Consider the following 26,818-nt stretch of genomic DNA (forward strand, 5'->3'; position numbering starts at 1 on the left):
GCCCATAGCGGGTTCCTATAGGGGTTTCCTATAATGGGTGCCTATAGTGGGTGCCCATAGGGGGTGCCTATAAGGGGTGCCTATAGGGGGTGCCCATAGGGGGTGCCTATAAGGGGTGCCTATAGGGGTTTCCTATAGGGGGTGCCCATAGTGGGTTCCTATAGGGGCTGCCCATAGGGGGTGCCTATAGGGGTTTCCTATAGAGGGTGCCCATAGGGGGTGCCTATAAGGGGTGCCTATAGGGGGTTCCTATAGGGGATGCCTATAAGGGGTGCCTATAAGGGGTGCCTATAGGGGGTGCCTATAGGGGGTGCCTATAAGGGGTGCCTATAAGGGGTGCCTATAGGGGTTTCCTATAGAGGGTGCCCATAGGGGGTGCCTATAAGGGGTGCCTATAGGGGGTTCCTATAGGGGATGCCTATAAGGGGTGCCTATAAGGGGTGCCCATAGGGGGTGCCTATAGGGGGTGCCCATAGGGGGTGCCCATAGGGGATGCTCGTGCCTGAGGGTGGCAATGGGTGCTGGAGGTTGAGACCACACTGAGCAGGGGACTGTGGTTGTGTGTCCCCCCCTCCTCCTCGCAACACAAGCACGGTCCTGTCCCATTGCTTTCAGGAGGGGGAGCACCGATGGCATCGTTTTCTCCCTAGCAGCGCAGCATTAGGGTTAGGCTGTGCAGACCCCATCTCTGCAGCCCCCTACCCGTAATGGGAGCCGCTTCCTCACCTGCAGCACAACGGGACTTGGAGCAGTTCCTTCCCCGCTTCCCAGTGTCAGGGCTCGCTCAGGGGAAAGGCATTTCCTCCCCATGCAGCCGTGAGACCCGGGGTGGGGAGGGGGTGTGGGGGGGCAGTGTGCCCGGGTCCCACAACCCGGAGCTGCAGCCGTTCCACCTGCCCTGCTCAGCCCAGTCACCGGCTCGTCGATCCCCTGGCCATGTTTGGGAAAGCAACAGCCTCCGGGCAAGCCATGGGGTCGGGTATGTTGCTCCTGTCCCCATGGACCATTAATCCCCAAGCAGCCCCTCTGCTGTGAAATCCAAACCCAGCCAGCAGTTGTCACTGCGCTGGGGTTTCAGCGACCCCCGGCTCCACCTGCCCTGGATGGGGGAGGTTGGGGGGAGAGGGGGTGATTTGCACTGAATTCCTGCGTGATGCTGCAACTGATTGACAGCAAGGAGCTGCAGCAGGGATGCGGTGCCCTAAGCAGGCATGTGGTCCCCAAAGTAAAGGTGAGATGTGGTCCCCAAAGTGGGAATGTGTTCCCCATGTGCAATGGGAGCTGTTTGGGACTTGGAGCTATGGGACTTTCATGGGGCCATTTCTCCTCCATCAGCTGCTTGTGGTGACTCAGGGCTGATATGCAGTCACATCCTGTCCCCAAACAGCATGACCCCTGCCAAAGTCTGCTGCTCTGACCTATAGCCAAAGCTTCAGTGGGCATCAGCTTTGTGTCCAAAGGATCTGAGCCCTGTTTAGCTAAAGGAGAGTTGGTCCCAGGTTTGGCTCTGGCCACCTGAAGAGCCCTGTTTGTCCTGTGCCACCTGCATGCCTGATCCCATTGAGGAAGGAGCTGCTTTGTCAGCGTTTCCTCCGGGTGTGAGTCAGCTCCGGGTGCACTCCAGCCCCCATGGCTACCCTGAGGTGGCTGGATGAGAGGGAAACTGAGGCACAGCGCTGGCACTCACGTGTCTGCTACCTCATCTCAGCCCTTTATCCCATCCCTCTCCTGCTCCACACCTCCTCCCTCGCCCCAGCTAATGACAGGGCACAGGCTGCGTGCCACATCCTGCACGGGCTTGTTTTGGTGCCAAGTTGATTGCAAGGAGGCGGAAGCAGCGTTTGGAGTGGTGATAAGCAGCGAGTCAATGGGCACTGTCCTTCTCACCGTGCCATTTTCACGCATCAGAGCATTTTGGGGGGAGATAAAAAGGCACGTGAGTTCTTCTTTGAGCTGAGATCACAGGACCGGAGGATGGGGATGCAAGGCCCCAAGGTTTGCATCACCCTGAAGCTGAGGCTGGGGATGCTTTGTAGCACTGATGGATGGCTCCAGGTGTGCATTCCCACCCTGGGCTGGGCTGCAGGCATCCATGTCGCCCCGATTTGGCAGCAGCTGTCTGGGGGTCATGGCCCAGCAGCTGGGCAAGCCCCTGACACCAGGGCAGCACTTATTATAGCCAGCAGAAGCTATTCCTGGGAGCGAATGACCCCAACTGAAGGCTGGGGAGGGGGTTGGTGGAGCCATCCTGGTGGGACAGATGGAGTAGTCCCAGCAAAGGGGGAATGATGCCAGGCTGGGGAGAACCTGCTGCCCAACCCATAGCATCGTACTGGGGACCAGCTTGCCTCTCTCTGCAGGTCCACCATGCCCTCCATGCATCCCTCGTGTGTCTCCTGCTTGCCTGCATGGAACATCCATGAGGGTTCATTTTGGGGAGGAGGAGTGGGGGCTGCCTGCACCCCTCCGAGTGTATTTTTAGTCCTTTCCTTATAAGGTTTCTGTGATTTTTTTGGGAACTGTGAGCACAGTGAAGTCATCGCTGAGGTCATCCTGTCTCACTTCCCCCCCCCCCCCTCCCTCACCTCCCCCTGCCTCCCCCCCCCCTCCTGTTGCTGGGCTCATCCCACAGGGAGGTTTTGTGTGGGCTCCATTGAAAACTCCCTCTCTGCCCAACCTTAGAGGAAACAAAACCCTTAATAGTCTGGCAGGGGGCCAGGCTGAGGGGGTCTTCGAGGCTCTTAAAGCATCCACTTGGCCAGCACAGTGGCCCATGCCATGTCCGTGCTGTGCCCACCAGCCTTTCCTTGTGTTGCTCACACACTCAGTACCTTATGGTGTATAAGCAGCTTTCAGGGATCAGGCTGGAACAACCACCTCCCTTCCCACCCCTAAAATTGCCCCCCAGATTAGATTAGATGTGCTCGGCTGGCTGGATTTAATGAGGCGGGTGGCAGCCTTCTGATTTGCTCCAGTGACTTTTGGCTAGCAGAGTGCATATGTGCTCCCATGGGTGTTGGGCATGGGGTGATCCCATCCCTGGGGTGATGGGTGTGCAGGGTTGGTGATCCCCATGGGGTTGGTACCCTAGAAAGGGGGCAGCCCCTTTTGGGGGCACCCATGTCCTGTATGGGGGCATCCACTCTTGCAATTTGTGTTGTCTCTGGGCAAGCATGGCTGGGTTTTACTTTCAGCCCCACAGCCATCCCCACCCCTCCGGTGACCCCTCAGCCCTTGACCCTTCCTCCTCCTCCTCCTCCTCCTCCTCAGGGTGAGGAAGGAGCTGCCCCCACCATCTGTCCCCCCTCGTCTCTTTGTCAGCACTGGGCTGCCTGGAATGCGTATTAATTTTGGGAGGAATGCAGCCCCCCGCATGGCCCAGCATTTCACCTCCCCCACCCCACAGCATCCCCACAGCTTTTGGGGATGATGGGGATGGGGGGGGGGGGGGGCCGCCATCGGGTGATGCTGCCCAGGCCTCTCTGCAGGGCCGGCTATGGGCCAGGGGCTGATTGAACACAGGCTCAGTGCCTGATTAAACTAATCGGAGGGGATTTTTTTGTTGTTGTCGTTGTATCACTTCATTCGAGTTTGTCCTTAAAAGGAAACCGTCGCCTGTGGGTAGGGGAGGGGGCTGGGGGCTTTGTGCCATGAAGGCAGATAAACGCAGGGTCCTTATCACAGCCTGGTTCCATGCAGTTGCTGGCAGGGGCACGCAGGGCTGAACCCAGCGTGTGGGTGAGCAGCACAGCATTGAGTGCAGCATGCCAATGCCACCCAGTTCCCCTCACCCCTTGCCCACCGTGACTCAGCCTTTTGCCCACATAAGGGCACCCATTCTCCGGCCACTGGCACGTTCCTTCGTGCCCAATGCACAAAAGAGGCATTGAGCTGCACTGATCTGGGGACCTGTTTGGCACCCACCCCTCGCAGACCCCCTCTGGGTGCCACAGGGAGAAGTGGTAATGCGTCATCCATCCGGGTTGGAGCAATGTGCCTTGGCTGGGTTGGGATGCTTGGGTACTGGGCAGCCTTGTGGGCAGCGTGCCTGGCTCGGGCAGCAATAGCAGCTGCTTTCTGCTGTCTCACTGTTGAGTGTGTTGGCACGGGGTCGGGGTGGGCTGGCACCCATCAGCACTGTGCCCAACAGCATCCATAGGACAACAGGTAGGGGTAAGCAGCCTCAAAACCACCGTATCCTCCCCATACCCCCAGCCCAGCTTGAAGTCCATGGGTTCCCCCATCCATCTCCTCCCCCCTCCACAGGAATGAGAGTTGGGATGCAACAGGTCAGAGTGGGAGGGCGACGCTTTATTAACTTAGTGTCAATGCAACGGATGCATCCGGTGTGGCTCAGCGCTGTGAGCATCGTGTAGGTTGGGGACAGGCATCCCAATGTGCAGCACGAAGGTGAGCCTGGATGGAAATCACCACTGCGTGCACCTGGCTGGGCTGAATGGGGCAGGAGGAGATGCAAGGTTTAAATTAAATACTGCAGTAAAGAGTGCACCTGGGGTACAAAATGAGGCTGAACCCAGCACGAGTGTGGGATCTGGGGGCTGAGAGGGAGCCTGGTTTCTTGCTCTGAGGTGTGAAGTCGTGGCCCCTCACTCAGCTGCGCTGCCGCGTGCCGGGCATCCATTCAACAAGGCAAAACCCACACAAACATGTTACAAACCAAAAGGAAATGGGCGTGCTACGTAGGCAGTGCTATGGGAGGCGTCCGATTGTCGTGGGGGGGCTGTGGGGGTCCCACCACCATCACTCCTCCCCCGAAGACCAGGGCTCCTGTTCTGGGTGCAGAGGAGAGAGCGAAGGGACAGGCTCAGCCCCACTATGCTTGCTGGGCAGGGGCAGGGGGTGGGCAGAAGGGGCTTCACTTGGGTGGGTGATGCCATTCAGCCCCTCCTCAGTGAACTCAGCCAGGTCCTCCAGGCTGGCTTGCCGGTGCAGCCCATTCTGCTCCCCATTCTTGGTGCGCTCTGCCACTGCCTCCTGCACTGTTGGCTGCTCATCACTGGATGAGGTGGGTGAGGACCCCCCTTCCTCTTCCTGTAGGGGCTGTGTGTCGCCATCCCCCTCCCCATCCTTGGCTAGCTTGGCTCCCAGTACCAGCTCCTGATTGAACTCCAGGGCTTGCTCTACTATCTCCAGGATATCCGAGTCTTTCACCATGTCCACTGGCAGCTGTGTGGGCACATCAGGGAGATACTCAGCCACCTCTATGCCAGCTCCATGCTCCAGCATGGTGCCTGGAGGCGGCTCAGTGTTGGAGGGGTCAGTGTTGGAGGTCTCAGAGGCTGGGGGATTGTCTCCATCCTGCACGTCCTCCTCCCCCAGCCCCTCATCACTGAGTGTGGTCTTATCAGCGTGCTCTTCAGGCAGCCCCTCAGCCACGGGTGCAGCCAGTCCTTCCTCCAGCTCAGCAGCAAAGCCCCCTGCATCCTCCTCATCCTCCTCCTTTGGCATCTCAGATTCTCCCATGGGCATTTTCACATCTTCAGCTTCCCCCACAGATGGTTCCAAGTGCTCTTCATCCTCTGGCACAGGAGAGGCTCCTCCGGGTACTGTTAGTTCATCCTTTCTGTCTTCTTCAGTTTCAACTTTAATTTCTTCAAATTCCTCTGAGTTCTCAGCTTCCTCCATGCTGGATCCTTCTTGGTTGGGAGCAGAAACTATGAGGTACCCTTCCTCCTCCTCAGTGCATTCTGGTGCAGGGTTCAGCTCCATCCCTGACTCCTCGCAGCTCTCTGGCACTGCATGAACTGCTGCCTCATCGCTCCCTCTCAGCTCCTCTTCCTCCTCCTGAGCCATTTCAGGTGCTGTCTCCCCATCCCCTCCACTGGATGGAAGGTTTGGATCAGACTCCAGCACCTCCCCACTGTATGCACATAGTGGCGTGCTGTTGAGCATATCCTCCATTTCCATCCTGCATGGCTTGGGCTCCTCCAACTGAGTATCCTCTGACTGAATGTCCTCCTCCATGGGCTCATCACTCTCTGTGCCATTGCCTGGATCCTGCTGCATCACTGCAGTGTTGGGGCTGCCTCTCTCCAGCTCAACGGGCTCCAAGCTGAGCTCCTCATCCTGCACCTCCAGCACCTCAGCTGGCTCCTGTGGGTCCCCTGGTGCCTCCCCAATGTCCCCATAACTGATCTCCTTTTGCCCTGGGGCCAGCTCAACCTCCTGTCCTTCTGTGCCCTGTGGCTGCTGCTGGCTCTGCACCTCACTCCCAGCAACTCCCTCATCCTCACCCTCCTGGGCTCCCTCCGTTGCTGTTGGTGTCATGACACCTCCCTCCTCATTTTCTGCTGCCTCTGCACATGGGTTATCATCCACCTGGGCTGGCTCTTGGGATGTGACAGTGTTGACTCCTGTCTCTTCTTTATCCTCTGCTGTCCCTTCCCAACCTTGTGCTTCCTGCTTTTCACTGATGTCATTTTCTTCCCTGCACCATGCCCCCTCTCCTGGCTGCATCACCATGTCCTGCTCCAGCCCATCCTCTGCAGAGCCCTGCTCCCCATGCTGCACCCAAGGTTCCTCAGGTTCCTCCTGAGGGTCTCCAGATTCCTCCTGCAAGTCCCCATGATCCTCATTCAGGTCCCCATGTTCTTCCTTCAAGACCCCGTGTTCCACCCACAGGTCCTCATGTTCCTCCTGGGTGTCCCCATGTTCCTTCTGCAAGTTCCCATGTCCCTCCTGCAGGTCCCTATATTCCTCCTGAGTGTCCCCATGCTCCTTCTGCAGGTCCCCATGCTCCTCCTGTGGGTCTCTGTGTTCATCCTGCAGGTCCCCATGCTCATCCTGCATCTCCCCATGCTCCTCCTGCAGATCCCTATGCTCCTCCTGCAGGTCCCCATATTCCTCTTGCAGGTTTCCATGCTCATCCTGAGTCTCCCCATGCTCCACCTGCAGGTCCCCATGTTCCTCCTGCAGGTCCCTGTATTCCTCCTGGCTGTCCCCATGCTCCACCTGCAGGTCCTCATGCTCCTCCTGGGTGTCCCCGTGCTCCTCCTGCAGGTCCCCATGCTCATCCTGCAGGTCCCTATGTTCCTCCTGTAGGTCCCCATGCTCCTCCTGTAGGTCCCTCTGTTCCTCCCACAGGTCCTCATGCTCCTCCTGGGTGTCCCTATGCTCCTCCTGTAGGTCCCCATGCTCATCCTGCAGGTCCTCATGCTCCTCCTGGGTGTCCCTATGTTCCTCCTGGGTGTCCCCATGCTCATCCTGCAGGTCCCTATGTTCCTCCCACAGGTCCTCATGCTCCTCCTGGGTGTCCCTATGCTCCTCCTGTAGGTCCCCATGCTCATCCTGCAGGTCCTCATGCTCCTCCTGGGTGTCCCTATGTTCCTCCTGGGTGTCCCTATGCTCCACCTGCAGGTCCCTATGTTCCTCCTGGGTGTCCCCATGCTCCTCCTGGGTGTCCCCATGCTCCACCTTTAGGTCCCTCTGTTCCTCCCACAGGTCCTCATGCTCCTCCTGCAGGTCCCCATGTCCCTCCTGGGGGTCTCTATGTTCTTCCTGCAGGTCCACAGTTTCCTCCCACATGCCCTCAGCCTCCTCCAAGCCCATGCTCTCCTGCCTCAGCTCTTTGGCTCCCAAAGCCTCCCCTGTCTGGTGGTCCTCTCCCTCTAATGCCTCCCTTCCTTTATCTTCCTCCTCTCCCTCATCATCCCTTGCACTGCCTGTGCTCTCCCTTCCTCTGGTGTCTTCTCCAGCCCCTGATGAGCCCTCTGCTGCTGGCACAGCCCCTTCAATGCTAGAGGCTTTCAGCTCCAGGCACACCTCCTGCTCCCTCTTCTCCCCTGCAGCAGCACCCAGCTCACACAGGGATGTCTCCTGATGCTCGGACTCCTGCTCTCTCTCAACAAAGTCATCTTGCAAGTGGGTTCCCATGGGCAAAACTGGATGGCTCCCCACAGGGATAGCACATGCAGCTTCAATTTCTGTATACAGGGACCCTTCTTCTCGTGTTTCCCTCTCCTGATCTGGGAACTCACATTCCTCATCCTCAATGGAGGGGCTACAGAGTTCCCTCTGCTCCTTGTTCTCCAAGACGTGCAGAGCCTTCATGCTAGTGGCCTCCATGTCCTCCTTACCCACCTCCAGCCTGGACCCTCTTGTATCCCCTCCCCAGGGCTCTCCCCCCGGCTCCTGGCTCTCCGTGGAGCTCAGTGGGTTCAGCATCTCCTCCTCTTTGCTCCTCTCCTCCTCCCACATCTCCTCCTGGCTCTCTGCATCACTCTGAGTGGCACTTAGCAACGTGGGCACGTTGCTGCAGAGACACAGCCCAGGTGAGGCCATGGTTTCACCCTCAGCACCCACCCCCTGGGTTTCTGCAGCCTCCTCCTCCTCCATAGGGTCTTCAATATCTCCACCCCTGGTACTCTGGGTGGCACCGAGTGTGGGCACTTCTTTGGCCTCAACATCATCTTGCATCTCCTTGAGAGCATCCTGCAGCGCATGGCTGACCAGCTGTTCAGGACTCAGTGGGCTCTGCAGGGGGGACTCCTTAACAACCCCAAGCTCATGGGCTGGGCTCTGTGCCCCCCCACTGCCTGCCTCTGGGGACAGCATTGGGACAGCGTGGCTGGATGCAGCCAGCTCCCAGCTCCTCGGTGCCTTCAGGACAGAGCTGACTTTCTTGAACTCCTGCGCACTGGGGCTTTTGCTTTTGGGGGTCAGCACTTTGAGGGCATCACCGGGGGTTCTACACAGCTGTGCCACCCCTTCAGGCCGTGGGAAGGCAGCAAGGCTGGCACGGTGCTTGCTGCTGCTCGCCTCCAGCTTGACATCTGCAGAGAGCAGGGAGAGCACAGTGTGTGGGGGGGGAGGCAAAGCCCAAAACCCAGGGCTTGGAGCAGAGATCACCCCATCACCCAACAGCTTTTCTCTCGCCTCTTGCTGACCTCTCTCCTATTTTTAAACACTTCTTGGGAAGTGGGAAATTCCTCCCGTGTGTTGCAGAGCACTGATGCTGCCAGGGGTACCGTATGGGATGGAGGGTGCTCTGCTCTGCTTGCAGCAGTGGAGTCAGAGTTGTGTTGGGCTTGTGCTGCGTGGATGAGTGCAAGGGGATGGTTTGCCAATAGGTTTAAGGAACAAAGGAAATGCTCTGCATGTTGCCTATGGACAGTTTCGTGCTCAGGCTCCTCACGCAAGGGGAGGAATTAAAAAAAGAAGTGAAGAAGCAGATAAGCCCTTATCTGCTCTATGAAGAGGTGCTGGCAAGACCAGAGCCTGCTGTTAGCACCTTCCTATCGCGTTGACCAACCCTTGCCAGGAAAATCCTTCTGTCCCCTGGCCCTCCCTTACCTCTCAGGCTGTTGGCCAGCTTGAACTCCCCGGGTGGCATCTGCAACCGGGTGCTCTCTGCTTCCAGCAATGTCCTGCAAGGAGAGGTGTTGTGGGTGGGTGATATCTTTGCAACCAGTGCTGAGCTGCCAAAGCACTCCAATCCCTGTGCAAGCCAGGGGGATGCTCCACAGTTAAACCGAGGCTTAAAATGTCTGTGGGGTGGTTTTGCTTGAGCCAAACTGCTGGGTCACCTGGTTGTGAGGTGCAGGGGTTGGGGATCCCAGGGGGCAGCCCATCACTGCCTACCAAGGAGGTCTCTCCTCTCTGCTCCGTGGGCCCCCTCCCATCCCCCCACCCCCAGCTTAGTGTCCTCGCCACCGGGTGACATCATGCTCTGCCGGGGAGGCCCCTCCGCTGTGGACAGCCACTATTCTCATGCTAATTGTCCCCCCAGTCCTCTGCAAGCCTGCCTTTGTCTGGGGCCATCTGGAAGAGATGCAAGCGGACTGGGGGCTGCAGGGTTCAGCCCCAGAGTCTCCCAGCAGTTCCCTTGCTGCTCTGTCCAGCGAGGCTGGGTAATGCTACAAGGGGAAGTTTGGGGCATCACCCTGATCTGAGCACACGGGTGCACTGTGGGAGCACACTGAGTCTTCAGAGGGAGCTGTGCCACAGTGAAGGAGACCTCACCTGTAGGTTGCCACCTCCAGGCTGAGGGACATCTTGAGGTGCATGAGCTGCTGCCTGTCCTCCAGCACCTGGGCGATCTGCACCTGCAAGCTCTGTTTCTCCTGCTCCAGGGCCTCGATGGCCAGCTGTGATGAGAAGCACATGGTCAGGAACCTGACTGATGTCGTCCCCAGACAAGGAGGGAGCTCTGGTGGCACACTTCTGCCTGGGTTGTGTTTCCCACCACCCCCATCATTGCTTTTCTTCCTGATCCTGACCCTCTTTGTCCCATGGGAAATTAAGTGCTCCGTCCTCTTCCGGAGGATGTGGGTCAGCAGCTGTGACTCCACTCCAGCACCTCCTGCTGCACTACAAGTTGTGGGGAAAGGGACCCTGGATCCATTCAACCCCAGCACTGCCTGGGGTGGCTCCCGCTGTCACCCATGGGTGCCCTCTGTACCCCTTGGGGATATCAGAGATGGGTGTCCCGGGGTTGCCCAGGTGCTCAGGGTGCTGCAGGGGGTGGTATCCTGTGGGCACTTGCTTTACGCATGGGGAGGTTGGAGGGGACATAAGGGTGGGAAGGAGGGATCCTTTGAGTGGATTGCTGTGGCATCCCCTTCTTCACCCTCAAACTGGGAACAAAGAGGGACCCTTCCCTGCACAGGGTCTGCAGCTCCAGCTATGAGCTGGGGCTGCATTTCCAGCCTGTTCCCCCCCACGACTTCCCCCGCAGAATTACTTTTGCAGCTGTCTGCCTGCAGCTGTGGCTAAATCAGATGAAGTTTGTCCATCCCGAATGCAGTGGCAGCAAAAATGGGAAGGAATGGCTGCTGCCCTGGGGTTTGCAGCCCACCCAGGGGCTTCTCTTATCCCTCCCAGCTTTTGAGCACCCCAAGCTCCCCACTCTCCCCACCTGGAACTTCTCAGCCTCTCCGTGCTGCTCCTGCCACTGCTGGCCCAGGCTCTCCTCCAGCATCTCCTTCCGCACCTTCAACCCCACCAGCTCCTTCTCCAGGTGCCTCAGCTGCAGTTGATTCTGTTGGTTGTCCTCAGCCACCTGCCAGAGGTTCTCTTTGGCTTGGCCAAGTGCACGCTCCAGCTGTGACACCTCTGCCTTGTAGGTCTCCACCGCCCCTCTCCAGATCTCTGACAGTCTCTTGGAATAGTCCTCCACCTCCACGGGCTGGAATGCCACCGGTGCACAACGAAAGCCCTCCAGGCTCTGAGAGAAGCTAGCAAGCTCCTGGTCCAGCCCTGCTTTCTCCTCCTCGTGCACCTCCAGCAGAGTTTCCACCTCTTTCTCCAGCTGCACCGCTCTCTCCTTCAACCAGATCTGTGCCCGTCTCTCCTCCTCCAGCTCCTTCTTGCTGGAGGACAGCTGCCTCTTGGCTTCCTCGCGGGCTGCCTGCTCCTTTTGGCACCTGCTCTTCACATGCTGGACCTCCTCATACAGGTTGTCCCTGGCCAGCTCAGCCGCACACTTCTCAGTGAAGGCACGGTGCAGCGCATCCCGCAGCGACCGCAGCTCCTCTTCATACCTGGCCCTTCGTGGGTCCCCGGCTGGGTTCTCCTTGGTGCTTTGGATCTCAGCACGCAGCCCCTCATTCTCCTCCTCTAGGAACTTGACACGGGCCAGGTAGGCCTCCAGACGCTTGTTGAGGTCCCACATTTGCAGGGATTCCTCACCCAGAGCTCTCGCCCCTACGAAACCCTCCGTGCTCAGCATCGTGGCAGCAGAAGGAAAGCAGCAGAGCAGTGCCGGCGCAGGCGAGCTCAGCTATTCATACTCACGCCCGGTGAGTGGGAGGCCTCTGAGACCCGAGCAGAGGAGCAGTTAACTCTTCCACAGCCGGCACAGCTGCTGCCAGCGCCGTCCCTATGCCCCATCCCCCTCTGTCCCCTTGGGATGTTGGGCAGTGCTTGAGTGGAGATGGCAACGAGCCATGCTGGGGAGGAGCTGCGCTTTAGGGGGATGCTACAGGGACAGTGGATTCATTCAGGGCAGGGGATGGTTTTTGCTGTGCCTCAGTTTCCCCTTTAGGTATAGCTGGGCTTCCCATAGAGCACACTGCACCCTGCGCCTTGGAGCTTGGTGCCCTCTGTAACTCAATTCCCAATAAGAAACCAGAGCACCCAGTGAGACCAGCATGCAGAGAGGCTCACATGGATTGTAGCTGGGGTTTTCCAAGGGTAAACCACCACCCCCAGTGCCTGATTGTGGGACCCTTTTATACTGCTCCAAATAGAGCCACTGTAGGCTTTGGTGTCCTGGAGAGGAGATGCCCCGTGGGGATGCTCTGAGCGCTCCCAGTGCTGGATCTCAGTGGCTGGAACAGATCTGGGCTCAGCCAGAGGCACTTCTATGGCACAAACCCTACCCCAGCTTCACAGCCCTTCATCCAGCCTGCCCAGTTGATTCATTCTAGGGGATGGGGAGGGGGGGGTTCGAAATTCCAACTTGGAGCTGTCTGCAAACAAAAGAGGCCGGAAAAGAAATAATCGGAGAGAGGCTTTGTGCCAGCTCTTTCTCTCCCGGATACGCCCCCCCCCCCCCCCCTTCCCCTCTCCCTTACTCCTGGAGGGGCGGTGGGGAGGGTCCCTGGGCTGTCCCCTCCATTGCAAGGAGGCAAAGCATGAGCGTCCCCTCCCAACCGGCTCACGTCGTTTCCATTGAGCTCCCGCCCCGCTGCAAGAGAGAGGCGAGCAAATAGTCCCCTCTGCTGGCCAAGGCCCTCCAGATCCACCCTGCATGGGGCTACTGGGGCACTGAGTCCCGAGCAGCCTTTTGGGGTGTATAAAGGGCAAGTGAAGGCTGCATCCCTGCCTTGCAGGAGACCCGTTGGGTTTCCCCAGGCCAGTAGGTAGGAGGGAGCACAGGGAAGGCGTTGTTGCTAATTAGAGGCTGATAATTGGGGCGATGTGTTTCTATTGCTCATCCTATGCATGCTGGGCGCACTGTCCTTCTGCTTTTCCCTCAGCCCTAAATTCTCTCCTCCGCTGAAGACACCCCAGTGTTGATGCTGATCCCAGACCTTTGCTTTGCCTTTCCCCATTGTGTCCCACAGGGACACAGGGACTCCATGGGGTGCCCTAAAACATGGATCTCCCCCAGGGAGTGGAGAGCCCTCCTGCCCTGCCCAGGGACTGCATGAAGGATCCCCCCGGGCAAGGGGCTGCTGCACCCCTTCCCCTTTGGGGTATTTGGGATCAGGAGTCACTTGGGACTGGGACATGCGTGTGTTCCTGCAGGTACTTGGCTGGGTGCTGCCCCTGGGGGATGTTCAGGGTCAGGACCTGCTTGGGATGGGGGCAACCGTGTGTCCCTGGGGGATGCTTGGGGTTGAGACCCCCAGGATGGGGGCGTAGCTCCCTCTGCAGGATGCTTTGGGGTGGGGACAGGCACAACAGTGGGCAGTGTGAAGGAGCTGCTCTGCTGAGGAACATTTGTTCCCAATTAGGATGGGATCAGTCCTTGCTGAGCAGGCGCTTTGCCTCTTCCTCATCCCTCAGTGCTTTGCCACAAAGCCCCCGGTGCAGGATGTGGGCTCATGGGAAGGAGCAGCTGCAGGTCTGGGACTGGGGTCATCCAGCATCTATTGCTATGTCTGTCCTCATGTCCATCCTGGTGTGCATCCCAACCACGTGCCATGGGGCAGAGCTCTGTGGTGTGCATTGCCTGCTGGACTGTGCCGTTAACGAGACCTTCTCCGTCGTGTGTAATTATTTCCCAGGGCGACAAATGATTAAATTCTGCTCAGCTTTCTGCAAACTCACCCGAGCAATTATCCAGCAGGCGCCGTGCCGGCTTCCCTAGGGTGGAAGATGCTGTAAGCCAGAGAAAGTTTGAGCTCAATCTGCTTTAAAAAGCTCCAATGTCAGCTCTCGGGGCTCAGTTCCACCACGGGGGGCAAAGCCTGGCCCAGATGCATCCAAGGCTCAGCCCTTCATCTGCTGGATCCCTCTCAGAGAGGAAAATCCAAGCCTTGGTGTGAGGCACCAGACCTAGAGATGCATTAATTATCCCATAAAGACATCCCTCCTATCCAGATGCATTCATTATCCCATAAAGACATCCCTCCTATCCTATCACAGGCTGCAGATGGGGAAACCGAGGCACGGCATCTACCAGCGTGTCAGTTCTCACCTTCTCTTTTCCCTTTCGGGTGGGTGAAAACCCCGGTCCCACTCCAGTGCCTCCAGCACACGGGGAAGGCAGTGGAGCTGACAGAGGGGGTTTTGCATGACAAAGCCACATCTCCACCAGCTGCAGGACCCCTTTCCCACAGCCCCCCCCCACCCCCTTCCTCCACATCCTTCCGGAGGTGCCAAACAACGTAAATAAGTAATTAAAGTGCACCCCGATGGGGTCTGAATAATATAAGGTGTCCCTTCCCAGCTGCTCTGCTCTGCTGCATTGGGGTTAACACGGTGCCCAGCTGGAGCAGCCGCTGCGCGGGTCTCGTGCTGCCTTTGCCAGGAGGGAGGGACAGGGAGGGACAACGAGCTCTGCCAACACGGTAATAATTTTTTTTCCCCCTTACTTAGGGGATGGAATGAAATATAAAAGGAGGAGGGAAAGAGGAAGGATTAAGAGGGAAAAAAAAAGAGAGAGAGAGAGAGAGACGCGGACACGGACACACACAGAGGACTCCTTTCGGTGCCTGCACTTATGCCCGGTGCAGCTCACTCCCAGCCCTGCTGCCAACCTGCTGCCTACTTCTACCCCAGAGAAACCTCAGCTCAGCCCCACGCCGGGCCCCTGGGGACCCGCACCGTCAGCAAGGTGGGATATGGGGAGAGCCCCCTCCTGCGGGCGCTGTAATGCGCTATTCATTGCCATATCTCATGTCACCTCTGTGACAGCAGAAAGTAAGCGGGGAGGTGATGTGGGGGGAGGGTGGGTATAGCTCTCTCTGCTTGCTGGGGGTGACCTGGATGTCCAGCAGGGATGCTTCCATCGGTCCCTGCTTTGTCCTTGGCAGCACTCTGCAAGTTTCTTTCTGGTGGCGCCGGCTCTGCAGAGCAGGAATGGGGAGGGGGGGGGGGTTGATTGGGGATTGAGGTGGGAAAGTGACTTTGGGATTGATGCTAGTGAGGATGGGGGCTTGCAGGTCCCATCTTGGAGCCCATTCCTTGCTCTGCCACCAGGGACAGGTCCTTGTGCTAAGGAGCATGCAATCAGGACAGGACAGCACCAGGAAGGGAAAATGAGGCATAGAACTGGGGGGAAAGGGGGGCAGGCATAGGGGCTGAAGTTGCCCCCATACCACAGGGGCTAAGGGAAGCATCACAGGATTTTCCCATTGGCTCTTAGCTCTTTTCCCCAGACCTGCTGGTGTCTCAAGAGGGGCATGAAGGGCTTGGGCAAAAAAGGGAACATTCTGTGGGGTTTTTCATTGTATTTCCTTGCTGAACCAACCCAGAATGTGTATGTGCCCAGGGCTGGGGCGTTTTGATGTACAATCCCTGCCCTCCTGCAGACACAGTGTTTTGTCTATAGGATGGTGGTGCTCCCCTTGAGCATCTGACTGAACCCTCAGTGCTCCCCAGCCAGGAAGAGCCCAGGCAGACCCAGAACCTGTTGCTGTTTCTTCAGCTGATGGAGGGGTGGGAAAGATCCCCATCTTCCCATTTGCTCCAGTACCTCTCTGCATGAGGGGCTCAATCCAGGGGTTACTGCCCCCTGGTGCTCAGGGCATTTCAGGTTGCTTTGCAGGGAATAGGTTTGGACTGGGCAAACTGGGAGACTGAGTGGTTCCTTGGGAGTGCTGTGATTTGATGCTTGGAAGGTGGATTTGAGGGGTCTGGGCTGTGCTGCCAAAATCTGGGGCACCTTCTCCTCCACCCCATCCCAATCCATGCCTCTGTTTCCCCACCAGATACCTGCAGCAATGGGTAGGTGTGCAAAGCTCCATGGATGTGTGTGTACCATGTACCCAAGTGGCTGTGGGGTTCCTCTGGGGTCCGCCAGCCCAGCTCTGCTCTTTGCAGTTCCACAAGGCTTTGGGGATGGGACACAGCTCCTCCCTGTGCAGTGGGGGCACATCCAGGCCCAGCAACAAGGAGACCCTTTCTCCAACATGGGTTGGGGGGGGAGCAGCTCTGGCAACCAAAGGACCACCCCCCCTCCCCCCCTTCCCACCTGCTTCCGGCCCTTTATGCTCTGCCAGCAGCTGCTGCCAAGAGGCTGCTGGGTGCTTCCCGCAGCATCTCCTGTGCTCATCACATGGGGGGCTCAATGCTGTGACCCCCTCCTCAGTACGGTGGGTCCCCCTGTGCTATTGGTGATATAGGAAGCAGGGGCAGATTGCAGCAAGGAGGGGATAGGATCAGAGGGGGAAAGGCACGTGCATGGGAGTATTGGGGCACCTGCAGCCTGGAGCTGGGGGGGGGGGGGACAGGGCAGACTGGAGCGGGGCCAGGCTCTGCCTGTGGCTGCTGACTCATTCTGCAGCTGAGCATCCCTGGAAAGCCGCTGATCAGCTGCGCTATGGGCTGGCAGGGCACCTTGGGAGCAGGGACAAAGTTGTCATGTGCAGGGACAGAGGGGCTTTGCATGGGGATGGGACAGCTGTGGAAAGCTTCTCTGTGATGGAGTGGAGAGGAAGGGGCTCGGGACCCCTGCTTGCAGCATCACTTGTGCTTCACTGTGGCTTAGAGTGAGCTCAGGGGAGGAAGATAAGGAAAGATTGCTCTTGGCCCAAAATACCTCAGCTCATTTTCTACCTGGTTTCCCAGGGAAATGGAGGCAGCCAGCGTGCGCATGAGCATCCCACCCATCCCCGTGGCTCAGAGCTAACCCAGTCCTGCTCCCCACTTCCCACTTTCCCTTTAGCTGCCTTCCCGTGCTCCTTCTCCCAGCCTTTCCCTTGCGAGGGCTAAAAAATACATAGAATTCCATTTGTGGCAAATAATAGGAAAAAAATACACAGCCAACCCCAAACCCCAAACCTCAAACGGTGACGCCTGAAAGTCCTGCCATCATGGGACTCTGGTGGGCAGAGTGAGCTGGGTTTAACCCCTATGGAGTCCTTGGTCTCAGTGTGTTGGGTGTCCCAGCTATGGGTGGGCACTCATGCAGCTTTAATCCCCTGAATTTCCTGCTGAAGCTTCATTGCTTCTCACTGCTTGCATCACTGCGGCGCCTGGGGAACAGGAAGAAAAGAGCCTGGGACAAAAACTGCCTCGCTCCACCACACCGGGGGTCATAGCCAGCCCTACACTGGAGTCCAGTGCTAGGGGCTGTCCATGCATGGTGCATGCTGCTCAGGGCTGTATATCTATGGTGCATGATGCTAGAAGCTGTATATCCACAGAGCATGGTGCTAGGGGTTGTATATGTGCGGTGCTAGAGCCCATGCATGCATGGTGCATGTTGCTCAGGGCTGTATATCCATGCTGCATGGTGCTAGGAGTTGTACATCCAGAGTGCGTGGTCCTAAGGGCTGTGCAAGCATGGCGCATGGTACTAGGTAGTGTATGTGCATGGTGCTGAGGTCTGTTTGCTCTTGGTTCTTGGGCTGATTCACACCACTCCATAGCGCACTGGCTCCATGAGGTTCTCGGAGAGCATCCTTTGCAGAGAGATGCAGTTCCAGGACAGCCTTCCTTCAGCCTGGCCCTGGCAGCCCTCGACCTGGGCCAGAGCTCACCACAGAGGTGCCAAATCTGCTTCAGTGGCTGCCAAAATCAATGCAGCACAAAGAGCTCATAAATTACAAAGGCGCTCTGAGGCTCAGGGTCGCTGCGCACCAGCTCAGGGCTGAGGAAACCACCGAGCCCCAACGGGGCCCTACAGAGGAGTGCATGGGGCCACACTATCCTGCAGAGCCGTCCACCATGCAGGGACCTCTCTGTATCCCTGGTGTCCTCCCCAGATGGCTGGAACTCCTCCGTGACATCCCCAGTGTCCCCGGTGCTGCTCTGTGGGGCTGGTGACAGCCGTGCTAGCTGCTGGCCTCTCCTTTCACTGCTGCTCCTCAGCCGGCGGGGGAGAGTCCTTTGTGCCAGGCAGACTTGAGAGAGACCTGGGACATAATGACTGCTTTGCTCGGCCCTGGTTTTCCCAGCCTGTGCGCGGGAAACCTCCAGCGTGAGCTGAATGGCAACGAGGAGCCCTCCTGCTCCATCCCTCCCCCACCGCCCCGTGCTTTTGTGCACCCTCAGCATCCCCATCTCTGGCTGAACCCCACTGGCCACACGTGTGGAAGCACACGCACAAACACATGGACATGCTCGTACGTGTGCACACGCATGCTGCAATGCACATGCAAGCTGCAATGCGTGCACATGCCTGCATGCACACCCAAAAGCCCAGCTTGCATGCACGCACTCACACTCTCACATCATGAGCCAGGACTCAGAGGCTCATTCCTTCAACCCTGCTCGACACCAGCTATTGCAATCCTCTCTGAGGTTTCTGACTGCGGTGTGTCCAGATATGCAGCCCAGCTCTGGCATTGCCTTCAGCCTGGCTGTGCACTCAGACTTTCCATGCTGTACTCAGATTTGCTGTCCCCAGAGGACCCCTCTCCCCAGAGCTGGATTGGACCCTGGGCACTGAACTGAGGCACTGCAGTCCTCCCATTCCCTAGGGCAAAACCTGCACATTTCCTTCTGCTCTCTCTCCTTTCTGCCATCCAGGGTTCTTGCTGGCTGCATGCTCTAACCCCAGTGCCTTTGTGCATCACCTCGTGCATGCAGGCACCAGTCTCTCCCAGTCTTCCCTCATGCATAGAGCTGGAGGGAGCTGCTTCTTTCCACTTCAAGCCCTCTGCTGGACTTTTATCCCCCCTTGCAGGGTACAGGATGGTCTCAGTCCTCCCACTGCTGCTGCTCTGGGCACTTGCCCCCACAGTGGTCCCGGAGGTGCTCAGCCCTGAGGATGTCACAGGTAATACAGCCTCAGCTGTGCTCATCCTCACTCTGTAGCCAGTACCTTGTTGGGGGAGGGGGGGGGTTGTCACATGTCAGACCCTCTCACCACTCTGCTCTTCTCCTCCCAGATGACCTCAAGGCCCTGCAGGTGTCCATCCCACGTCACCCAGCCCTGCATGCTGTGCTGGCAGGGGACGTCACCATCCCCTGCTTCATCACCTACCTCGCACCTCTGCCCACTGCCAGCACAGCGGGGCGTCGGGCAGTGCTGGGAGCCCCCCGGGTCAAATGGACCTTCATCTCTGAAGGCAGGGAGGCAGAGATCTTGGTAGCACGGGGGGAAAGGGTGAAGGTGAGTGAGGACTACCGCCTCCGTGCCTCCTTGCCCGTCTTCCAGCAGCACTACACTGACGCCTCTCTGCTGCTCACCGAGCTGCGCCCCAACGACTCGGGGATCTACCGCTGTGATGTGCAACATGGCATCGAGGATGGCCACGACATCCTGGACCTCAGAGTCAAAGGTAGGACACAGGAAGGGGAGCAGCATGGTTTGGGGGACCCTGCCTGGATCCTCTCTCCTGGCTCTTCACCGTGTGTCTCCTTACAGGGGTGGTGTTTCATTACCGTGGGGGTTCCACGCGTTACACCTACACTTTTGCCGAGGCGCAGGAGGCGTGTGCTGCCATCAGTGCCAGCATTGCCACCCCTGAGCAGCTGTATGCTGCCTATCTGGGTGGCTATGAGCAGTGTGATGCTGGCTGGATCGCTGACCAGACTGTCAGGTGAGCACCCCATGGCGTGTTACTGGCACCCACTGACCCCCCTATGCCACCCTTCAGCCACCACCATTCTTCCCCTCTGCTTTGCCAGGTACCCCATCCACACTCCCCGTGAGGCGTGCTATGGAGACATGAATGGCTTCCCTGGAGTCAGGAACTACGGTGTGGTGGACCCAGAGGACATGTACGACGTGTACTGTTATGCTGAGGACGTGCCAGGTGCCTGTGGTGCTCCATGTCCAACCTCCTTTTCACAGCCCAGCTCTGTCACCCAGTTCCCTTAGCAATGTCCCAAATGTGCAGTGCTCCGTAGAGGGCACAGACTTGCTCCTCTGCAGCCCTTTCAAGAGCTGCCTTGTTGACCTGCTGCAGCAAACCACTGATGCTTCCCACTGCTTGGGGAGCACTGCTGACCTGGGGCTGTCCCTGTGTGTCCCATACCTGCTACCGTGCTGCTCATGCATTCTACGTGGCATTAGAATTCACTGCCAGGTGGAATCAGCAGCACCTGCATCAGTCACGTTTTCCTTTTGCAAAGTTTGCCTGTGCAGCGAGCTATGGGCAGAGCTCAGCAGAGCTGAGCAGGTGGCTCAATGCACGTCCCTGCTCCATGTGCAAGGACAGACCCGCATCCACCCCTTTCCCCATCCCTGAGCCACCTCCTGACCCCTCCTTCCTTCCTTTCATTGCAGGAGAAATCTTTTTGGAGACATCCCCGGACAAGTTTACCCTGGAGGAGGCTGTGGCACGTTGCCGGGCTCAGGGTGCAGTGCTGGCCAGCACGGGGCAGTTATATGCAGCCTGGAGTGCAGGGTTGGATGCCTGCAACCCAGGCTGGCTGGCTGATGGCAGCGTCCGCTATCCCATCGTCACCCCTCGGGAGCGCTGTGGAGGAGCCCTGCCGGGTGTTAAAACCATCTTCCAGTTTCGCAACCAGACGGGATTCCCCGATGCCCAGAGCAGATACGATGCTTACTGCTTCCGAGGTAACCAGGGGCACCGCAGCCCCAAGGTTTAGTGTTGGGCTCTGGGGTGCACGAAGCAGGGACCGAATAGAGATCCCTACGTGCTCGCCATGCCATCCTATCACTGTGGAGCAGGGGTGTTCAGCACAGCTGCAGTAGAGCATGCTGACTCAGCACAGGGATGCTTTGCATGTGCTCAATGTTGCATGCCAATGTATTTCCATAGGGGAGGAATAACCCGCATGATTTCAACACTGCATGCTGATGCATTGCGATAGAGGATGGATGCTCTGCATGGTCTGCATAGCGCATGGCAGTATAGTGTAGGGTTGGCCTCAGTACTGCATGCTGCTGTAGCACAGTAGGGCAGGGACATCCCAGTGGTGCTCTCTGTCTCTGTGAGCTCAGGGTGGCTCTGGGGACAGCACCTGGCCCAGGTCAATGCTGTGAGCCATCACCTTGAGGCTGAGCCAGCTGCAGGAGCACAGCTCCAGGACAGTTTGCCCCTGTGTGGATGTTGAAAGCATTGTGGGGTTCTCTGTGGGTTGCTGGGCACAGCCAGCCAGGACTGTATGGTCTATGTATAACCATGGATAGGAAATGAAATAGAGGCAGTGAGCTACTGGGTGCCGAGGGCACCTTGCACACCAGGGTATGTATGTGAGGACCGAGGCACAGATTCTTCCCATTCCCACTTACCTGAGCGTCCCCTGAGGCTTGTGCTCCCACCAACCACCTGCTGCATGCCTCTGTGCCTCAGTTTCCCCATTTCTCAGTGGATTCCCCACTGTCTCCACGGATGGAGCCAGGCAGGATGGACCCATCTCACAGTGCCGTACTGCATAACCCACTAACAACCCGGCTCAGCCAGGGCACAGGGGTCCCCCAGGTTGTTCCCAGCTGCCGCGGGGTCAGGACAAGGCAGTAATACCCCACTTTCTTTCTGCCCACAGAAGGGACAAACTCTTTCCCTGAGGCTGCAGGAAAATATCAAGCCAGAGAGCCCGAGGGCCTCCAGGAGATTGTTACAGTGGCAGAAAAGCTGGAGGAGCTGCAGCTGCCCAAAGCGCAAGTGGAGATTGAGTCGCGAGGGGCTATATACGCCGTCCCTTTCTTTAAGGACGTGGCTGATGCTGAGCTGGAAAAGCCAAGCCTGTCCCCTGAAGACACCCGGCATCCCCCAATAGGTTCCTCCTTGTCCTCAGCACGAGGACGTCACCCATCCTTGGCCACCCCTTTCCCCACAGCCCCAGCTGTCCCCAAGGCAGGCGTCCCGCATAGCTGTGCTGCACAACCAGGCAGCCCGTCCCCTGCAGACCAGGATGGGGCAGCAGGGACAGGTGGAAGGTGCACAGAGGCCAGGCAAGAGCCATCCCACACGGGTAGGTCCAGCAGTGCTCAGGGCTGGGGCACAGAGAGCAGCAGCAGGGATGCAGGCACAGAGCTGTCCAAGTGTCATCTCACCAAGGGTGCACCGGTGTGGTAGTTTGTTCTTGCCATGTAGTTGTTTGTCTGTCTGTCCTGTAGCCAGGACAGCAGGGTGCAGTGGACAGGGTGCAGTGCCAGACCATGCTGTATTGATGCCAAGAGATGGCAAGGGGCCAAGCACAGACATGCTGTGGGACAGAATGCAATGGCCAAGCTGGAGCATGGGACTGGTGCAGAGGGGGAAGCATCACTGGACCTGGGGCTGTTTCTGTCTCCTCAGGCATCACTGTGCCAATGTTTCCCCTTCAGCTCTGCTTATTGCTGGCAGTGCTGGTGCCCAGTTCCTGGTTGGCTCCTGGTGTGGGTGTCTCATTGCCTTTCCTTGCCCCTTGCAGAGGATGGAGCAGCGCTGGAGTGGCCTCTGGGCTCTGTGCTGGGTGAGGACTTTGGGAACACAGCAGCAGAGAGTCCTGGCAGAGGGCGAGAGCCTGGAGAGCCCATGAAGCAGAATGTGCAGACACTCTTGGTGGGCACAGAAGGACCCAATGACGCCCTGTCCCCAGCAGTGGCCTCAGCAGGTGACACAGAGCCACCCAATGGGCATCCCCGACCACCCGGCTTCGTTGTCCCCACGTGCCTCCCCGTCCACCTGTGGGAAGCTGTGGGGCGGCCAGCCCACAACAGCAGGGCATCTGGGCACAGGGACAGCCAGGTGACACCTCCGACCCGCACCACTTTTGTCACTTCGACAGATAGCCAAGAGCCACAACCCTCTACAGGCAGCAGTGGGGCCGGGGGGGGCAGCACCCCCATCCACACTGCGGGGGCTGCTGAGGACCCCGAGCTATCAGGAGATGTGACTGAAAACCACGGGGCATCCCCGCTGCCCCCTGCACCACCACAGCTTCAGGATGATGGAGAGGAGCAGTCGGGGGCCCCGTGGCTCTCCTCACCCACAGCACCAGGGGATGGGGGCACAGCCCCAGCAACGGCGGTCACCCCATGGCACGCAGAGGTGCCCGGCAGCAGCGATGCAATGCAAACCCCAAGCACTGATGGTGGGATGCCCGCTGCATCTTCAGAGGAAGAGGAGGATGAGGAAGAGGAGGAGGAAGAGCACCCGATGCCCTCTGTTGCAACCGTGGAGGGTTTCCTTGCAGCCATTCCCGGAGAACCAGGTGGGACCCACAGGGATGGCCTCACCTCTCCCCATGCTGGGCCCCCCAGGCTGTCCCCAGCACCCAGCTCGGCCACCCCACTGCCTGCCCTGCCCACAGAGCGTGCCAGCCTGGGTGCAGGTGCAAGTTTGGCCGGGGGTCCCCTGCACTGTGTCACTTTTGCACTTGGGGCAACGCTCCTGGCTGCACATTGGCAATAGAAAGCGGCAGCACCTTTCCTTTGCACTGTGCTTTCCTCTTGTCTGTCTGTCCTTCTGTCTGTCTGTCTCTCTCTCTCCTCCTCTCTTCGGCTGGGTAAGGGAAGGTCAAAGGTCCGGAGAAGCACATATTTGTCAAACAAATTGGTCTGAGCTATGCATGCACTTAATTCTCTTCTACTTCTGTGAAGTGTTTTAATGACTGTTTCCATGAAAAGAAAAAAAAAAAAACAATAAGAAACAAACCTATCAAAAGAAGGCCCCAAACCCTCCTCTGACTAACAGTGGTACTAATAAAGGGAATTAAAAGCTTTCTAGAACACGCACCTTGGCTAGCTCTTCCCTTCATCCTTGCGCCCGCTGCCTCGCTCGCATCCCCACTGACGAACTAATCCCCCCCCAGGCCCCAGAGGGATGAGGGCCTTTGGGGTTGAGCATGTTGTGAGCTGTCCCTGGAGCATCCCCATGGTGCACGCAGCTGAATGCTGTGCAGAGCTGTGGAGTGTTGGGTGTCCTGGGGGTGCATTGCCTCAAGGTGAGCACCAGGGGCTGAGATGGATCCCACTTGCTGCAGGGAGGGTGGTGGGTGCATGAGCAGTGACCCCAAGACAAAATTCCCCTTGGCTCCTAAGTCGGGATGCTCTCAGCTCTGCAATCAAACCCCTGCCCATCTTGCTGCCTCTTGTCCCTGTGGGACAGCCTCGTTGGGGGTCCTTCCTTCACCCCCCCCCCAGCATGGGCACTGCTCAGCACCTTGCAGTGTGGATGTGTATGTCCTGGCAAGAAGAAATGTGCTCCCAAAGAGCCGGATGTGCCCAAGCCTTAAATAGCTCATTTCTCACCCTGCTGCAGTCCACTGGAGATGTCCATGTGTCCCTGCAGGCAGGGAGGTGATGCTGTCTGGGGCGAGTGAGGGCACAGGGCCATTGGATAGTGCCAAGGACTTGCACTCCCTGTGCTGCCGGCGCTGGTGACAGCCCTTAATCACATTCTTAAGCTGGGGACGGATTAATGACCGTGTGTCTTAATGACCGGAACAGGCTGGTGCTGGTTTTGCAGGTTGGGGATGGAACCATTGAATTATCAGCCTTGGGCAGGCTGAAGGTGACAGCAGTGAGGTTGGAGACAGGCACGAGGCTCGTCTTGCCACCAGTCTGAGGACATGTGTCTGGGACATGCCAAGGGCTTATCCTTTCATGCTCCCTTGAAAAGAGCCATCGTTAATCCACTCTGGGGTCAGCAGGACTCATTCCCATCCACAGCACATTCTAGCAGTGTCCACCTGAGTGCTGGGGACATGCCAAAGCCTCAAACCCATCCAGTGCAGGAAGATGGGATGGCTCCAGGCTTGCCACCGTACCCCAGACACTGTGCATCCATCTGAGGGCTGAGGGGAAGCTCAGGGGCATGCAATAAGCAGGGCTGCCCGTGCCTTGCAGGTGGCTGCATCCCCAACCCCTGCTTGAACGGAGGGACCTGCATTGAGGATGGCATCCATCCCACCTGCCTCTGCCTGCCAGGCTACGGAGGGAGCAGCTGCGAGAGACGTGAGTCTACAGGGCCACTCGGCCCGTGGTCCTGCAGGCATCAGTGCACAGAAATCTGTTTGGGTTCTTTTTGCCTTGCTCAGGGGGCTGGGCTCCACGGTGCTGACCCTGTCCTCTCTCCCTCCCTATCTCCTGCTGTGGTTCAGCGCTGAAGAGGTGCAGCCCCACTTGGGACAGCTTCCAAGGAGCCTGCTACAAACACTTCTCCACCCGGAGGAGCTGGGAGGACGCCGAGTCGCAGTGCAGGCATTTTGGGGGGCATCTGGCCACCATCCTGACCCCTGAGGAGCAGGACTTCATCAACGGTACGTGGGGCCACCCCAGCCTGCAGGGCATGGGACCCAGAATCCCTCCACAGTGGGTCTGAGGTTTGAAGACTGAGCCAAAACTTGGCCAAGGGGCAAGGCAGAGCCTAAGTTCCTCTCCCTCTGCTGGGAAGGGCAGGTGGATGGGCAGACAACATCACAAATGTTGTTTTAAAAGGGGAAAGGAAAGGGGAAGGGAAAGGGGAAAGGAAAGGGGAAAGGAAAGGGAAAAGGAAAGGGGAAAGGAAAGGGGAAAGGAAAAGGGAAAGGAAAGGGGAAAGGAAATGAGAAAGGTGAAGGAATATTGGCAATAGGACGGATTAATTGGTAGAAAGGACAGCTGGGAAGCAGGGCGGTCCAGGAGGAGTAGGAACGGACACGGGGACATCAGGGACAGCCATGGGGACACTGGGGCTCTGCTGCCCTCTTTCGGTGACCCCCCCCCCAAGCCCTCTGCCCTAATGGGTCCCAAGGGGATGGCCGAGCTCCCAAGCTCTCCTCTGCCAACAGAACAGTACCGTGAGTACCAATGGATCGGCCTCAACGACCGCACCATCGAGGGGGACTTCCAGTGGTCCGACGGCAGCCCCCTGGTAAGCCATGCTGCCAACCCCCCCCCCATTCCCATCCCCACATCACCTCGTGGTCCTTCTCCATCCCTTTTGGAAGCCTCAGCTGAAGCCACTGGCATGAGCACCGCGTGATTTGGGGTGCCTGAATCAGCAGCATGGAGATGGGGCAGCATGGAGATGGGGCAACGTGGCATGGGCTCAATGCAAAGTGCCAGCGCAGCCCCAGCCCATCCTGTGCTCCCCAGCTCTATGAGAACTGGCACCCAGGGCAGCCTGACAGCTACTTCCTCTCCGGTGAGAACTGCGTGGTCATTGTTTGGCACGACGGGGGACAATGGAGTGATGTCCCCTGCAACTACCACCTCTCCTACACCTGCAAAATGGGGCTGGGTAAGCAATGCACAACCCCAGCAAGCTGGAAAACAAAGGTCCCGGCTGCTCTCAGCTCACCTGGGGTTGGGATTGGAGCTGGTGGGGAGGCAGCAGGGTTCAGAGCAGCACAGTCCACCCTCTCCTCCCACCCCACAGTGCAGTGCGGACCCCCCCCCACCATCAGCAACGCCCTCGCCTTCGGCAAACCAAAGCAGCGCTACGAGATCGGCTCTATTATGCGCTACCACTGCCGGTACGGCTTCGCCCCACGTCGCTCCCCCATCATCCGCTGCCGTGAGGATGGGATTTGGGAACGGCCCCAGCTCTCCTGCCGCCCCGGTGAGCATTCAGCCTCCTGCACCCCCACACCTCCCCTCGTGGGTGGCTCTTCAGTGGGACTCTTTGCTTCTTGTGTCCCTCCAGGGCTGGCTCGGCACCCTGAGGACTGAGTGAGTTGTCACCTCCCTGGACCCCAGAGCTGGCACGGATGGGGATGGCAATGCAGCAGTGTAGGGCGAAGGGTGTCCTGGTGGGTGCCTGCCCTCTGCTTGTTTTATATCTGTACAAAGAAACTCCAATAATTAAAGAGCGTCTCAAAAGGATTCGTGTGGTGTCTCACTTTGCACTGGGGCTGT

The 26,818-nt window shown here is 58.2% G+C and overlaps 2 protein-coding genes across 4 annotated transcripts; one reads left to right on the plus strand and one right to left on the minus strand.

Annotated features, from left to right (window-relative positions):
• Positions 1-4,297: 4,297 nt before the first annotated feature.
• On the minus strand, positions 4,298-11,740 carry NES (nestin). The gene is made up of 4 exons (XM_072358474.1): positions 10,877-11,740; positions 9,982-10,106; positions 9,313-9,386; positions 4,298-8,792 (listed from the first exon to the last, which is right to left on the minus strand). Exons 1-4 carry the CDS (start codon positions 11,687-11,689, stop codon positions 4,762-4,764), a joined length of 5,043 nt encoding a protein of 1,680 aa, XP_072214575.1. The 5' UTR covers positions 11,690-11,740; the 3' UTR covers positions 4,298-4,761.
• A 2,695-nt stretch (positions 11,741-14,435) lies between these two features.
• BCAN (brevican) lies at positions 14,436-26,779 on the plus strand. Of its 3 annotated transcripts, none has more exons than XM_072358349.1 (15): positions 14,445-14,746; positions 18,764-18,856; positions 18,969-19,361; positions 19,448-19,622; positions 19,711-19,838; positions 20,312-20,605; positions 21,538-21,966; positions 22,408-22,590; positions 22,765-23,190; positions 24,827-24,934; positions 25,081-25,239; positions 25,750-25,832; positions 26,057-26,201; positions 26,340-26,522; positions 26,607-26,779. In XM_072358349.1, the coding sequence occupies exons 2-15, from the start codon at positions 18,772-18,774 to the stop codon at positions 26,630-26,632; spliced, it is 2,817 nt and encodes a 938-aa protein (XP_072214450.1). In that variant the 5' UTR covers positions 14,445-14,746; positions 18,764-18,771; the 3' UTR covers positions 26,633-26,779. The 3 variants fall into 3 exon arrangements, with proteins under 3 accessions (XP_072214452.1, XP_072214450.1, XP_072214451.1); XM_072358350.1 differs by having other exon boundaries at positions 14,452-14,746; positions 21,538-21,771; XM_072358351.1 differs by lacking the exon at positions 21,538-21,966 and having other exon boundaries at positions 14,436-14,746.
• Positions 26,780-26,818: the final 39 nt, after the last annotated feature.

This window comes from Excalfactoria chinensis, chromosome 31 (assembly GCF_039878825.1).
Source record: "Excalfactoria chinensis isolate bCotChi1 chromosome 31, bCotChi1.hap2, whole genome shotgun sequence".
Lineage (NCBI taxonomy): Eukaryota > Metazoa > Chordata > Aves > Galliformes > Phasianidae > Excalfactoria > Excalfactoria chinensis.